The sequence below is a fragment of the Anolis sagrei genome, chromosome 6 (assembly GCF_037176765.1).
Source record: "Anolis sagrei isolate rAnoSag1 chromosome 6, rAnoSag1.mat, whole genome shotgun sequence".
NCBI lineage: Eukaryota > Metazoa > Chordata > Lepidosauria > Squamata > Dactyloidae > Anolis > Anolis sagrei.
Window position 1 is genome coordinate 5,177,482 of NC_090026.1, and position 15,703 is coordinate 5,193,184.

General features: G+C 46.1%; 1 protein-coding gene across 1 annotated transcript in view; it reads left to right on the forward strand.

Moving 5' to 3' along the window:
• The first annotated feature begins 952 nt into the window (after nt 1–952).
• GRK1 (G protein-coupled receptor kinase 1) overlaps nt 953–15,703 on the forward strand; it is a 46,580-nt gene continuing 31,829 nt past the window's right edge. Inside the window, exons 1-2 of the mRNA XM_060779858.2 lie at nt 953–1,163; nt 14,920–15,622. Of these exons, the coding sequence (XP_060635841.2) occupies nt 14,933–15,622 (690 nt within the window). The 5' untranslated portion in view covers nt 953–1,163; nt 14,920–14,932. The remainder of the gene's footprint in view (nt 1,164–14,919; nt 15,623–15,703) is intronic.

Here is a 15,703-nt window from a genome sequence, read left to right on the forward strand (position 1 = left end):
GATGTCTCTTCCATCATTCCACTATCTGTGTTTGTCTGTCAGGGGTTAGACTGGATGAACTTTAGGGTCTCTTGCAAATCTACAGTTCATCTATCTATCTATCTATCTATCTATTTTTCTTATGGGTTGGAATGAATGTCCTTTGGGGCCTCTTCCAACTGCGATCTATCCTTTCTTTCTTTCTTTCTTTCTTTCTTTCTTCCTTATGGGTTGAACTGAATGTCTATTAGGGTCTCTTCCAACTATGATCTATCTATCTATTTATCTATCTATTTTATGGGTTGGAATTAATGTCCTTTGGGGCCTCTTCCAACTACGATCTATCCTCTCTCTCTCTCTCTCTCTCTCTTTCTTATGGGTTGGACTGAATGTCCTTTAGGGTCTCTTCCAACTATGATCTATCTATCTATCTATCTATCTATCTATCTATCATCTATCTATCTATCTATCTATCTATTTTATGGGTTGGAATGAATGTCCTTTGGGGCCTCTTCCAACTACGATCTATCCTCTCTCTCTCTCTTTCTTTCTTATGGGTTGGACTGAATGTCCTTTAGGGTCTCTTCCAACTATGATCTATCTATCGAACTATCGAACTATCTATCTATCTATCTATCTATCTATCTATCTATCTATCTATCTTATGGGTTGGAATGAATGTCCTTTGGGGTTTCTTCCAACTTTACAGTTCTATGGTTCTAGGTTGGGCCCAAGGAAAACATTTTCCAAACTCCTGGCCTGGGAGAGAGAGGGGTCAGCCAGCCCCGAGGCCTCCTCACCCCTTCAACCAACCCCATAGGGCTGTGTTTGGGAACATTTCCGCACAGCCTGCCGGGTTCCAACTGCCCTTTGACTCTTTGACGAAGCCAGACGGATTTCCTTAATCACCTTTGACAGGTTCTGCTGCGTGGCCACCCTCCCTCCCTCCCTCCGTGTCCATTTCCATGCCAGTCTTTGCTTCAGTGGGGCAGCTAATCTTAGCCTCCAAGGATTGCTGAAGTCCAGTGCCACCCCCCTTTTGCTAAATCCCATCACTGGTCGCTCTCTCCCCGGATGCAGCCTGACACTTGATGCCGGGCGCTTGCCAAACCCTGAATGGTGGGGTGCCATAAGAGAGCACCCCAAACAGAGCCAAATTTCCCCTTTCTTTGACATCTGAGTCGGTAAGTGATTCCTATTTTATTTGGGCGCACTTTCAAGACATGGTTGGGTTTGACTTTGGTTGAATGGGGAAAATCGATAGGCCAAATGTGAATCCAAGGATGGGCCACATACGGCCAATGGAATACATAATCAAACCAAATGGTTTTAAATGGGCATCAGAGTCTGGCAAACTGGGATTAGGGCATCAAAGTTGAGTTTAAAGTAGTAGGTTGGAAATGAGAGAACTTTCTGTGGTTTGAAATGGGCATTGGAGTACGGCAAAGGGGAATTAGGGCATCAAAGTTTGAGATAGTTTGGAGACAAGGGAGCATTGGAGTACAGCAAAGGGTTGCATGGGTTGGGCATGCAACTTTTCAGTGTTTTTCAATGTGCATCATGGAACGTTGAAGATGAGACTAAGGAATAAAAGTGGTATACAATGCGATGGGACACATGACTTTTTGGCACAAGTCGGAGCATTGATACATCTATAAGTAAACATGAGAGCGATAAGTTTGATACATGGGGTGATTAAATGCTATTAGGTATGGTCTATGCCAAGTACGGCTCCTTCTGTCTGGTTCAAGGCAAACCCTTTGAGTCATCTGCAGGAGAGATAAAGCAGAGTATAAATAATAATAATAATAATAATAATAATAATAATAATAATAATAATAATAATAATAACAACTCCTCTTTGTTTGAAAGGAAAAAAGTTTCAAAAACCAAGGACAAAGACCTTGTGGTGCTTGCAAATAGTATGGAGGGTGATAGCAAAGCATGTTAGAGATGGGAAATTAGCCAATTAGCAACCCACACGCAAGGGCTTAGGAATCCTGGAAAGAATAAGCCACCTAGCTTAGTACCATTGTGGCTTCTTCTTGCCCCAAAGTCCAGAAAGAGAGGGAAAATGGAGAGCATTTGGATATGAAACACAGTTGAGTGCAATATCTTCAACACAGTGGAACATTATTACTCATATTACTGAAGGAAAGCGAGATTGTAGAGTGAAAAAGTGAGAAAATATAATATTATTGCAGTGGAATTGGTTACTTTCTCTGACCACCTTCTCCCAATGGTCAAGGTTTCTGTGTTTGTATTTTATGCTTACATTATTGTTGTTGTTGTTTTGAGGTGCCTTTGGATATTCAGAGGTGCCAGGGAAATATGAGTGTTTGCAGGACTGCAGGTCCCATCATCTATAACTCCATGGTTGTGCTGTGTATGGTAATGATGGGAGTTGTAGAAAAGACTGAGCAAAGCACCTCAAAGTGTGCAGCTTATGTCTCCGCTTTCCACTGACTTTCTGGCCCCTTGTGCAAGACAAGAGGGGTTGGTCTAGATGACCTCAAGGGGTCCCTTCTAATCATATGCTGGGTGTGGGAATGATGGAAGTTGTAGAAAAGACTGGGCAAAGCATCTCAAAGCATGCAGCTTATGTCTCCACTTTCCACTGACTTTCTGGCCCCTTGTGCAAAAAAGAGGGGTTAGTCTAGATGACCTTAAGGAGTCCCTTCTAATGGTATGCTGGGTGTAGGACTGATAGGAGTTGTAGAAAAGACTGGGCAAAGCACATCAAACTATGCAGCTGATGTCTCCGCTTTCCACTGACTTTCTGGCCACTTGTGCAAAAAAGGGTGATGGTCTAAATGACCCCAAGGGGTCCCTTCTAATGGTTTGCTGGGTGTGGGAATGATGGGAGTTGTAGAAGAGACTGGGCAAAGTACATCAAACTATGCAGCTGATGTCTCTGCTTTCCACGGACTTTCCGGCCACTTGTGTAAGAAAGGGAGTTGTAGAAAAGAATGGGCGAAGCACATCAAAGTGTGCAGTCAATGTCTCCACTTTCCATGGACTTTCTGGCCACGTGTGCAAAAAAGAAGGGTTAGTCTAAATGACTTCAAGGGGTCCCTTCTAATGGTATGCTGGGAGTTGTAGAAAATAATGGACAAAGCGCATCCAAGTGTGCAACCAATGACTGCTTTCCATGGACTTTCTGGCCCCTTGTACAAAAAAGAGGGGTTAGTCTAGATGACCTCAAAGGGTCCCTTCTAAGGGTATGCATGGTGTGAGAATCATGGAAGTTGTAGAAAAGACTGGGCAAAGCCCATCAAAGTGTGCAGCCGATGTCTCCACTTTCCATGGACTTTCTGGCCCCTTGTGCAAAAAAGGGGGTTAGTCTAGATGACCTCAAGAGGTCCCTTCTAATGGTATGCTGGGAGTGGGAATGATGGGAGTTGTAGAAAATAATGGACAAAGCACATCAAAGTGTGCAACCAATGACTCTGCTTTCCATGGACTTTCTGGCCCCTTGTGCAAAAAAGAGGGGTTAGTCTAGATGACCTCAAGGGGTCCCTTCTAATGGTATGCTGGGTGTGGGAATGATGGGAGTTGTAGAAAAGACTGGGCAAAGCACATCAAAGTGTGCGGCAAATGTCTCCACTTTCCATGGACTTTCTGGCCCCTTATGCAAAAAAGAGGGGTTAGTCTAGATGACCTCAAGGGGTCCCTTCTAAGAGTATGCATGGTGTGGGAATAATGGGAGTTGTAGAAAAGACTGGGTGAAGCACATCAAAGTGTGCAGCCGATGTCTCCACTTTCCATGGACTTTCTGGCCACTTTTGTAAAAAAGGAGGGGTTGGTCTAGATGACCTCAAGGAGTCTCTCCTAGAGGTATGATTTAATTAATATTATTTATGCAATATGACTGATATATGTTCATTATTCTCGTGAAAGAGAAGAATTGGGAAAGCGCAGAACAGGGTGGCTTTCTCTTGTCTTTCAACCCCTTGTGTGTGTGTGTGTGTGTGTGTGTGTGTGTCAATGGAGAAAATAATGCAACTGGCTCCTTCCTTAAGAGTTTGGGGTATTTCAAAAAGTGTGTTTTAAACTGTACCTGTGGGCTTGTGGTTTTAAATACACCTCAAGGTTTATTTAAGGTATCCTGAGGACCCCAGGAGCCAGCGGAGGGAGGGAGGGAGGGAGGAGATTAATGCAATATAGGCCACCCTGTGCGGTATTTAAGCTGATAGGGAATTAATGGATAAAATTAAGTTCGCTTTCTTGAAAGGGATGAGGGTGTGATTTTTATTCTGAGCAATGGAAGAAACCAGGACCTGTAATGTTTTGCCAGCATAGAATCATAGAATCAAAGAGTTGGAAGAGAACTCATGGGTCATCCAGTCCAACCCCATTCTGCCAAGAAGCAGGAATTTTGCATTCAAATCACCCCTGACAGATGGCCATCCAGCCTCTGTTTAAAAGCTTCCAAAGAAGGAGCCTCCACCACACTCCGGGGCAGAGAGTTCCACTGCTGAACAGCTCTCACAGTCAGGAAGTTCTTCCTCGTGTTCAGATGGAATCTCCTCTCTTGTAGTTTGAAGCCATTGTTCCGTGTCCTAGTCTCCAGGGAAGCAGAAAACAAGCTTGCTCCCTCCTCCCTGTGGCTTCCTCTCACATATTTATACATGGCTATCATATCTCCTCTCAGCCTTCTCTTCTTCAGGCTAAACATGCCCAGCCCTTTAAGCCGCTCCTCATAGGGCTTGTTCTCCAGACCCTTGATCATTTTAGTCGCCCTCCTGTGGGCACATTCCAGCTTGTCAATATCTCTCTTGAATTGTGGTGCCCAGAATTGGACAAAATATTCCAGGTGTGGTCTAACCAAAGCAGAATAGAGCATGGGGAGCATGACTTCCCTAGATCTAGACACTAGGCTCCTATTGATGCAGGCCAAAATCCCATTGGCTTTTTTTGCCGCCACATGACATTGTTGGCTCATGTTTAACTTCCTGTCCACGAGGACTCCGAGATCTTTCTCACACGTACTGCTCTCGAGCCAGGCATCATCCCCCATTCTGTCTCTTTGCATTTCGTCTTTCCTGCCAAAGTGGAGTATCTTGCATTTGTCACTGTTGAACTTCATTTTGTTAGTTTTGGCCCATCATCTCTCTAATCTGTCAAGATCGTTTTGAATTCTGCTCCTGTCCTCTGGAGTATTGGCTATCCCTCCCAATTTGGTGTCGTCTGCAAACTTGATGATCCTGCCTTCTAACCCTTCATCTAAGTCATTAATAAAGATGTTGAACAGGACCGGGCCCAGGGGGGAACCCTGCGGCACTCCGCTCATCACTTCATGAAAATAAGTTGACCACAGCGATCAATATAGAAGGAGCATCACACATCCAAAATAATTTCCTACCTTGGAGGCTGAGAGAGTGTCACCCTTGCTTTCTGAGAGTGCAATAGACCCAAATGTTGCTTCTTTGCACCAACTTTGAGAGAAATTAGAGTCCAAGCCTGTCTATTTGGGAAGCTTTGGAAAAAAGAAGGGAGGGAAAAAAAGAGGATGCAACTCTCCTTGCAGGGTTCAAAACCCCACTTGGCCCTGGAAACTATAGGATGGGTGACACTTAGTTTGGAAAAAGTCCATGCAAAGGATAGAGTGTCCAGTAGAGTCTCCTCTTTTGGGAGTGATAGGAGCCCCCAGTGGCACAATGGGTTAAACTCTTGAAGACCGATAGGTCAGAGGTTCGAATCCAGGGAGAGCACGGGTGAGCTCCCTCTGTCTGCTCCAGCTTCCTAAGCCGAAGAGCTGGCATTGTCCATAGATGCCTCCAAGGTTATGTGGATGGCATGATAGTATAAGCAGTACCCATTGCTTTACTCACATTTGTATGCTTTCAAACTGCTAGGTTGGCAGAAGCTGGGCCTAACACCGGGAGCTCACCCCACCCCAGATTCGAACCGCCAACCTCTCAGACAGTAAGTTCAGCAGCTCAGCAGTTTAACCTCCAAGATCATGTGGCTGCCATGATTTTATCAGTGGTACCTATTGCTCTACTCACATTTGTATGCTTTCAAACTGCTAGGTTGGCAGAAGCTGGGCCTAACAGCGGGAGCTCACCCCACTCCCCAGATTCGAACTGCCAACCTTTCAGACAATAAGTTCAGCAGCTCAGCGGTTTAACCTCCTCAAAGAGATATTGTTGTTGTTGTTAGTATTGGAGCCCCCGATGGTGGGTTAAACCCGTGTACTGGCAAGATTGAAGACTGACAGGTCAGAGGTTTGAATCCAGGGAGAGTGCGGATGAGCTCCCTCTGTCAGCTCCAGCTCCCCATGCGGGGACATGAGAGAAGCCTCCCACAAGGATGGTAAAATATCAAAACATCCGGGCATCCCCTGGGCAACATCCTTGGAGATGACCAATTCTCTCACACCAGAAGCAACTTGCAGTTTCTCAAGTCACTCCTGACCTGAAAATAATAATAAGGAGTGCTTTGATTGTGGTCCTGGCAAAACCACAATTAGGTGGATCTGTAATTGGTTAAGTAAACGAAACCAGAGGGTGTTCACCAAGGCTTTGCCTTCATCTTGGAAAGAAGTGAGGAGTGGAGTACCATCAGCAGGGTTCCGTCCTGGGCCCGGTCCTGTTCAGGATCTTGAGAGACAGACTACAAACAGAGGCACAACTCTGTGGCCCAAATGATTCATTGGAACTTATGTCACAAGTACCACTTGCCAGCAGTACAGAATTGGTGGTATCATAAACCCGCAAAGATAGTGGAAAATAAACACGGAAAAATACTGTGGGACTTTCGAATCCAGACTGACGAAGGTTTGGAACACAATACACCAGTCATCACGATTGTGGAAAAGGAAAAATTTGGATTATTGATGTCACCATTCCAGGTGACAGCCGAAGTGAGGAAAAACAACAGGAAAAACTCAACCGTTATCAGGACCTCAAAATCGAACTGCAAAGCACCTCAAAGCGTGCAACTGATGTCTCCGCTTTCCACTGACTTTCTGGCCACTTCTGGAAGACAAGAGGGGTTGGTGTAGATGACCTCAAGGGATCCCTTCTAATCGTATGCTGGCATAAACCAGTCCAGGTGGTCCCAGTGGTCATCGGTACACTGGGTGCTGTGCCAAAAGATCTCAGCTGGCATTTGGAAACAATAAACATAGACAAAATCACGATCTGTCAACTGCAAAAGGCCACCTGACTTGGATCTGCGCGCATCATTCAAAAATACATCACACAGTCCTAGATGCTTGGGAAGTGTTCCAACTTGTGATTTTGTGATACTAAATCCAGCATAGAGATCTCATTTGCTGTGACGTACTGTGTTTTTGTATAATAATAATTATTATAATTATTATTTTATTTACTTCATTTGTATACCGCTCCTCTCAGCCCTAAGGCAACTTGGAGCGGTTAACAGAGTGGTTAACAACAACAGTTCACTGGGTTCTTGTGGGTTTTTTCGGGCTATATGACCATGTTCTAGAGGCATTTCTCCTGACGTTTCGCCTGCATCTATGGCAAGCATCCTACCTCTGAGGATGCTTGCCATAGATGCAGGCGAAACGTCAGGAGAAATGCCTCTAGAACATGGCCCTATAGCCCGAAAAAACCCACAAGAACCTAGTGATTCCAGCCATGAAAGCCTTCGACAATACAACAACAGTTCAGTATGCAAAATAGAAAATCACTAACCATTTAAAAAAGGTGGCATAACAATTAATTAGACACCAAACATCAGTACATCAATATAACAGATCCATCACGTCTCATCAATAAAACCAAAATCCAGTTTCATTATCCATTATTCTGTGTTCCAATAATCAATTACACTCAATTACACTGCTTGGTCGAATGCCTGCTCGAACAGCTAGGTCACTCTCCTCCGGAATGCCAATAGGGAGGGGGCCGATCTGATATCTGTGGGAATCATAGAATCATAGAATAATAGAATCAAAGAGTTGGAAGAGACCTCATGGGCCATCCAGTCCAACCCCATTCTGCCAAGAAGCAGGAATATTGCATTCAAATCACCCCTGACAAATGGCCATCCAGCCTCTGCTTAAAAGTTTCCAAAGAAGGAGCCTCCACCACACTCCGGGGCAGAGAGTTCCACTGCTGAACGGCTCTCACAGTCAGGAAGTTCTTCCTCATGTTCAGATGGAATCTCTTCTCTTGTAGTTTGAAGCCATTGTTCCGCGTCGTAGTCTCCAAGGAAGCAGAAAACAAGCTTGCTCCCTCCTCCCTGTGGCTTCCTCTCACATATTTATACATGGCTATCATATCTCCTCTCAGCCTTCTCTTCTTCAGGCTAAACATGCCCAGTTCCCTAAGCCGCTCCTCATAGGGCTTGTTCTCCAGACCCTTGATCATTTTAGTCGCCTTGATCATTTAGGGAAGGGCGTTCCACAGCTGAGGGGTCACCACTGAGAAGGCCCTGTCTATCGTCCCCGCCAGGCGTACCTGTGAAGCCGGCGGGACCGAGAGTAGGGCCTCCCCAGACGATCTTAATGTCCTAACTGGTTCATAGGAGGAGATGCGTTCGGACAGGTAGGTCGGGCCAGAACCGTTTAGGGCTTTAAAGGCTAAAGCCAGCACTTTGAATTGTGCCTGGTAGCAAATTGGCAGCTAATAATGATAACAACAACTTTATTCTTATATCCCTCCACTATCTCCCTGAAGGGATTCGGGGTGGTTTACAAGGGAACCAAACCCAGCATGGCTCTATTGTGGCCACGTGCTCCATTTTATTCACCTGTGGATCTTTGGAGGGTTGCCAGGTCCTGCTGCACCTGGGCATCTAAGGATAACTGTGATGGCTAGGAGACTGGCTTCTTTGTCTAGTTGAGTTTTTGCAAGAAGGATGCTAGATTTGGGGATTCTATCTTCTACCCCTTGGCTGGAAAGGGGTGCCTCTTTGGGTGGGGTTGCCACAAGTGCCCACCCAAGCGCCAAGGGCAGGGTTGGGGCATGGGGACGCAGATGCCCCCATCGAAGGCTCCTTCCCAAATCCCATTAAGCAAAACCTTTGATAATCTCCACCGTAAGCGGCTTTCATGGCCTAAACGTGGCTCATGTCCTCTCCCATTGCTGTGGGGAGGATGGGGGCACTGCACAGGATCTGTCCCCCTCCCTCGGTCATAAAACAAGCCACCCACAGAGATCCTCTTCTCAAGTAGGCGTAGGCAAATTTCAGCCCTCCAAGTGTTTTCAACTTCAACTCCACCAATTCTGAAGAGTCGGTAGGCTGTTAGGAATTATGGGAGTTGAAGTCCAAAACACCTGGAGAGCCCAAGTTTGCCCATGCCTGTCCTAAGCTAATACAATGGCTCTTTCATTGGCTCTCTTTCTCTCTCTGCAAAAGGCACGTTCACCTTGTCCCGGTTCACTCGGGTTAATCCTCCTCGCTCTCACATTGAGCAATGGAGGGATGCTCAGGCAAAGACTTAATTACTCCTTGGCTAATTCAGGGTGGGACGAGTTTGGATGTGCGCAAAATAGAGATCTATCACACCGGCCTTGATGTGGGAGAGAGTCAGGATCTAATCTCGATCGAGCCATGATATTCCTTTTTGAGTTACAACAGATCTCTTTCTCTTTTGGCCTCTTGGCCTACCTCACCGGGCTGTTGTCAGGAGGATAAAAACATGGGCCACAAATTGTGCAGGATGCCTTTTGCAAGCCAAAGTTTCACGTTGGGTGCATCTACACCAGGCAGGGGCAAACTTGCTAACTTGGGGGCACATGGGTTAATCCACTTCCTGCTATAAGGACTGGCTTCTCAGTGTTGGAAGAAAGGAAGGGAAGGAAGAAGAAAAGAAAGGAAAGAGAGAAGAAGGAAGGACAAAAGGAGGAACAGAAGGAAGGAAGAACAGAAGAATGGAAGAAGAAAGAGGGGAAGATGGAAGGAAGGAGGAAAGAGGGAAGGAAGGAAGGAAGGATGGAAGGAAGGAAGGAAGGAAGGAAGGAAGGAAGGAAGGAAGGAAGGAAGGAAGGAAGGAAGGAAGGAAGGAAGGAAGGGTAGAAGAAAGGAAAGAGAGAAGGAAGGAAAGACAAAAGGGAAGGAAGGAAAGAAGGAAGGAAGGAAGGAAGGAAGGAAGGAAGGAAGGAAGGGCAAAAGGATGGAAGGAATGGATGGAAAGAGAAAGAGAAAGGGAAGGGAGGGAGGCAAGGAGGAAGGAAAGAGAGAAGGAAGGAAAGACAAAAGGGAGGGAAGGAGAGAAGGATGAAAGGGTGGAAGGAAGGAAGGAAGGAAGGAAGGAAGGAAGGAAGGAAGGAAGGAAGGAAGGAAGGAAGGAAGGGAAGGAGGAAGGAAAGAGAAAAGGAAGGATGAAAGGGTGAAATGGAGGGAGGGAGAAAGAAGATGGGAAGGAAGGGATGGAACGAAAGATAGAAGGAAGGAAAGACAAAAGGGAAGGAAGGAAGGAAGGAAGGAAGGAAGGAAGGAAGGAAGGAAGGAAGGAAGGAAGGAGAAAGAGAGAGAGGGGATAGAAGGAAGGAAGGAAGGAAGGAAGGAAGGAAGGAAGGAAGGAAGGAAGGAAGGAAGGAAGGAAGGGAGGGAGGGAGGGAGGGAGAAAGAGGGAGAGAAGGAAGAGAGGGAAAGAAGGAAGAAGGAAGGAAGGAAAGAGAGAGAGGAGGGAAGGAAGGACAACAGGATGAAGGAAAGGAGAAAGAGAGATGGAAGAAGAAAGGAAGGAAAGAGTGAAGGAAGGATAGGTTGGGGAGAGAGAGAGGAGGGCCTGAGAAAAGACCCCAAAGGGCTTGGGTTTGCCCATATCTGATCTACACTGTCAAATTAATGCAGTTTTGACACCACTTGAACTTCCCTGGATGAGTTGTAAAGAATCCTGAGAGCTGTAGTCTGCACTTTGGGGCAGACCTTGGAAAACTACAACACCCAGGATTCCATAGCAGTCGAGAGTCATGTCGAGTTGCATTGATTCTACAGTGTAGGCGCATCTATTGAGTAGCTTCAACTCATTCCCTTCTTTCCTATCATCATCATCATCATCATCATCATCATCATTAGAAACACAACAAGATGAGTCCACAGCAGACAAGATCACTCTGCTGGCTGTTGTATTGGATAACTTGTCGGACACTTCCCAAGTGTCTAGGACTGTGCGATGTATTGGCAAATGATGTGTGCAGATCCCAGTAAGGTGGCCTTCTGCAGCTGGCAGATGGTAATTTTGTCAGCGTCGGTTGTGTTTAAGTGCAGGCCAAGGTCCTTAGGCACTGCACCCAGTGCCGATCACCACTGGAACCACCTTTACTGGCTTGTGCCAGAGTCTTTGCAGTTCTATTATTATTACTATTACTATTATTATTATTATTATTATTATTATTATTATTATTTCAGTACTTGAGCATACTTAAAAGCATGGAGCACACGATATCTACAAAGAAAGCCAAAATTTAAGTGTGGCAAGTAAATAATACAAAATAAGGAAGGGACGAGTGGAGAGGTGACATTTCCAAATGTCAGTCAGGCCCCTTCTACACTGCAACATCATCCAGATTATCAAAGCAGAAAATCCACGTTACCTGCTTTAGAATTGGATTATATGAGTCTACACTGCCATATATAGGTGAAAGAAGAAAGCGCAAAAGCTGGGTTGCAGCTAAACATCAAAAAAACCAAGATTATGGCAACAAGAATGATTGACAACTGGGAAATAGAGGAGAAAACGTGGAGGCCATGACAGACTTTGTATTTCTAGGTGCAAAGATGACTGCAGATGCAGACTGTGGCCAGGAAATCAGGAGACGCTTCCTTCTTGGGAGGAGAGCAATGTCCAATCTCGATAAAATAGTCAAGAGTAGAGACATCAGACTGGCAACAAAGATCCATTGCCTAGTCCAAGCCATGGTCTTCCCTGTAGTCACCTACGGATGTGAGAGCTGGACCTGAGGGAAGGCTGAGCGAAGGAAGATCGATGCTTTTGAGCTGTGGTGTTGGAGGAAAGTTCTGAGAGTGCCTTGGACTGCAAGAAGATCCAACCAGTCCATCCTCCAGGAAATAAAGCCCGACTGCTCACTGGAGGGAAGGAGACTAGAGACAAAGTGGAAGTCCTTTGGCCACATCAGGAGGAGACAGCAAAGCCTAGAGAAGACAATGATGCTGGGGAAAGTGGAAGGCAAAAGGAAGAGGGGCCGACCAAGGGCAAGATGGATGGATGGCATCCTTGAAGTGACTGGACTGACCTTGAAGGAGCTGGGGGTGGTGACGGCCGACAGGGAGCTCTGGCGTGGGCTGGTCCATGAGGTCACAAAGAGTCGGAGACGACTGAACGAATGAACAACAACAACACACTGCCATATAATCCAGTCCAAAACAAATAATCTGGATTTTATATGGTAGTATAGAAGGGTCCTCAGACCTGGATTCGAATCCCCCCACTCAGCCATGGAAACCTGTTGGTTGGAAGTTCGGCAAAGTCACACTCTCTCAGCCTCAGAGACAAACCCATTCTGAACAAGCCTTGCCAAGAAAAGCTAATCATAGAATCACCTTAAATCAGAAATAATGATAATAAGGAAACAGCTTTGCAATATGGGGAGGAATAGGCTTTTCAATTTTTAATAGGGGCCTATATATAGTTGTGCGTGTTTGTGAATGAGAGTGATCAAACAGTGCCGTGTCCCAGTTTGAAGAGCAACGTGTGGGTGGCAAAAAGGGTGCGGATTCCACCGAGGCAGCCGAGTCTCCTGCAATACTGCATGAGAAGGAAGTTGCATTCTGCACAATGGCAGCTGGATATCATTCCGGCACTGACTACCCTGCAGGTTTTCATCCAGGCATGGGCCAACTTGGGCCCTCCAGGTGTTTTGGACTTCAACTCCCACAATTCCTAACAGCCGGTAGGCTGTTAGGAATTGTGGGAGTTGAAGTCCAAAACGCCTGGAGGGCCCAAGTTGGCCCATGCCTGTTTTTAATCTATATATTCAAAGTGTTGAACCTTGGAGGCTATAATACTTTCAGCACCATGGACAAGTCCTTCAAAACTATTAAAAAATTACCAATATGGGTGTGTTTACATTGTGGAACTGTGAGTTGTAGATTTACAAGGGCGTTCACTTTACTAAAGACAAGAAAGTGAACAACCTTGGAAATATCACCAGACAACCAATGGGGGATAATGGGAGTTGTAGTCCACCTCATCCAGAAGACACAAGACTGGAGAGAATTTGGCAAGAGTTAGTCAACGGCATCTAAAATCCACTAACAATCTATTTATAATCCAAGGAAAAGAGATTATACATTCATTCAAACTGAATTCAAACTGACCCTTTCATCTTCCCATTGATGTAGCTGGACTACAGCTCCCATTATGTAGGTTGGATTTACAGTTCTCAAGATGCCAGTTCAAGACTTCAGGTTTCATGGACCAACGCCAAGTGGAAAGCAAATATGTTTTATATTGTCATGTTGATTGTTTTTAATTGCACTTTTCTAAATGTCTGGCATCAAATTGTGCCAATCTGTAACCAGCCTTGAGTAGCTGTATGGGTATAAATAAATATTGTAAATAAATAAATTATAAATAAATAGATTAATGAAATGGCATTAAAACTCATGCCAGAAATAACAAGACAATGGCACAAGCCCCACAGTTTCTGCTTTCTGTGCTTTACCAGGATATAAGCATTTAATACAGTGTTTCCTGAGATGGGGGTCATGAGGGAGGTGTCAGAGGGGTCGTCAAAGACCATCAGAAAGCACAGTATTTTATGTTGGTCATGGGGGATCTGTGTGGGAAGTTTGGCCCAATTCTACCCTTGGTGGGGTTCAGAATGCTCTTTGTGTGTAGGCGAACTATAAATCCCAGCAACTACAACTCCCAAATGTCAAGGTCTATTTTCCCCAAACTCCACCAGTGTTCACATTTGGGCATATTGTGTATCCATGCCAAGTTTGGTCCAGATCCATCATTGAGTCTACAATGCTCTCAGGATGTAGGTGAACTACAACTCCAAAATGCAAGGTCAAAACCCACCAAAACCTTCCAATATTTTTTGTTGGTCGTGGGAGTTCTGTGTTTCAAGTTTGGTTCAATTCCATTGCTGGTGGAGTTCAGAATGCTCTTTCATTGCATGTGAACTATAAATCCCAGCAACTACAACTCCCAAATGACAAAATCAATCCCTCCCCCAACCCCACCAGTATTCAAATTTAGGCATAGAATCATAGAATCAAAGAGTTGGAAGAGACCTCATAGGCCATCCAGTCCAACCCCCTGCCAAGAAGCAGGAATATTGCATTCAAATCACCCCTGACAGATGGCCATCCAGCCTCTGTTTAAAAGCTTCCAAAGAAGGAGCCTCCACCACACTCCGGGGCAGAGAGTTCCACTGCTGAACGGCTCTCACAGTCAGGAAGTTCTTCCTCATGTTCGGATGGCATATCAGGTATTTGTGCCAAATTTGGTCCAGGGAATGAACATGCATCCTGCATATCAGATGTTTACATTACAATTCCTAACAGTAGCAAAATGACAGTTATGAAGTAGCAACGTAAATAATTCAATGGTTGGGGGTCAACACAACTGTATTAAGGGGTTGTGGCATTAGGAAGGTTGACAAACACTGATTTAATATATGCTGCATTGTTCTACCTTCCTTCCAATATGTCCTAGCCTTCAGAGCACGCATGGGCAAACTTTGGCCCTCCAAGTGTTTTGGACTTCAACTCTGTTAGGAATTCTGGGAGTTGAAATCCAAAACACCTGGAGGGCCGAAATTTGCCTACGCCTGGCCTAAGTGTGGTACTGTACATTTCTCCCTGCTGAAGTCCACTTTGCTAGTAGTTTAGGCCCAACTCTCCAATCTACGATGGTCATTTTGAATGCTGACCTTGTCCTCTGGGGTATTTGCTCTCCCCCTCAATGTGGCATCCTCTGCAAATGTGATCTCTCCCATTGTCCTTGATCAAGATGCTGACTAGCATTGCCTCTCTGCCTTCCAGGTGAGGTCCCACCATGGACATCGGAGGCCTGGAGACGGTGGTGGCCAACTCGGCCTATGTGTCGGCCCGAGGGGAAGGTGGCCCTTCCACGGGCCGTGACAAGAAGATGCGGGCCAGGCTGAAGCTGCCGCACATCACCCAATGTGAACACCTGAAGGACAGCCTGGACCTGACCTTCAACTTCATCTGCGTGCGCCAGCCCATCGGCAAGCGCCTCTTCCAGCAGTTCCTGGAGGAGACGGACGAGTTCAAGGCAGCTGGTGGGCTGTGGAAGAGCATCGAGGACTACAACACGTCTGAGGAGGCTGACCGGCCCAAGGTGGCCCAGAAGAGTGTCAACAAGTACTTTGACTCAGCCTCCAAGGAGTTCTGCCCCTTCCTGGAGGAGAAGGCCATAATGCGGGTCAAGGAGGACGCCAAAAACGGCCGTGGAGACCTCTTCAAGGAGGCCGAGCAGCACCTGCTCAAGTACCTGGAGGAGAACACCATGACCAAGTACAAGGAGAGCCTGCAATTTGGACGTTTCCTCCAGTTCAAGTGGTTGGAGTCTCAGAGTGTGACAGATGAGTGGTTCCTGGACTTCCGGGTGCTGGGCAAAGGCGGCTTTGGGGAGGTCTGCGCCTGCCAGATGAGGGCCACCGGCAAGATGTATGCCAACAAGCGGCTCAACAAGAAGCGGCTCAAGAAGCGCAATGGATATGAGGTGAGCAGCTTGGGAGAGTCACAAATGCTTGAGGAGGGCAACGGGGACCAGGGAAATGGGACCTTTTCTGGATGGAGAAGG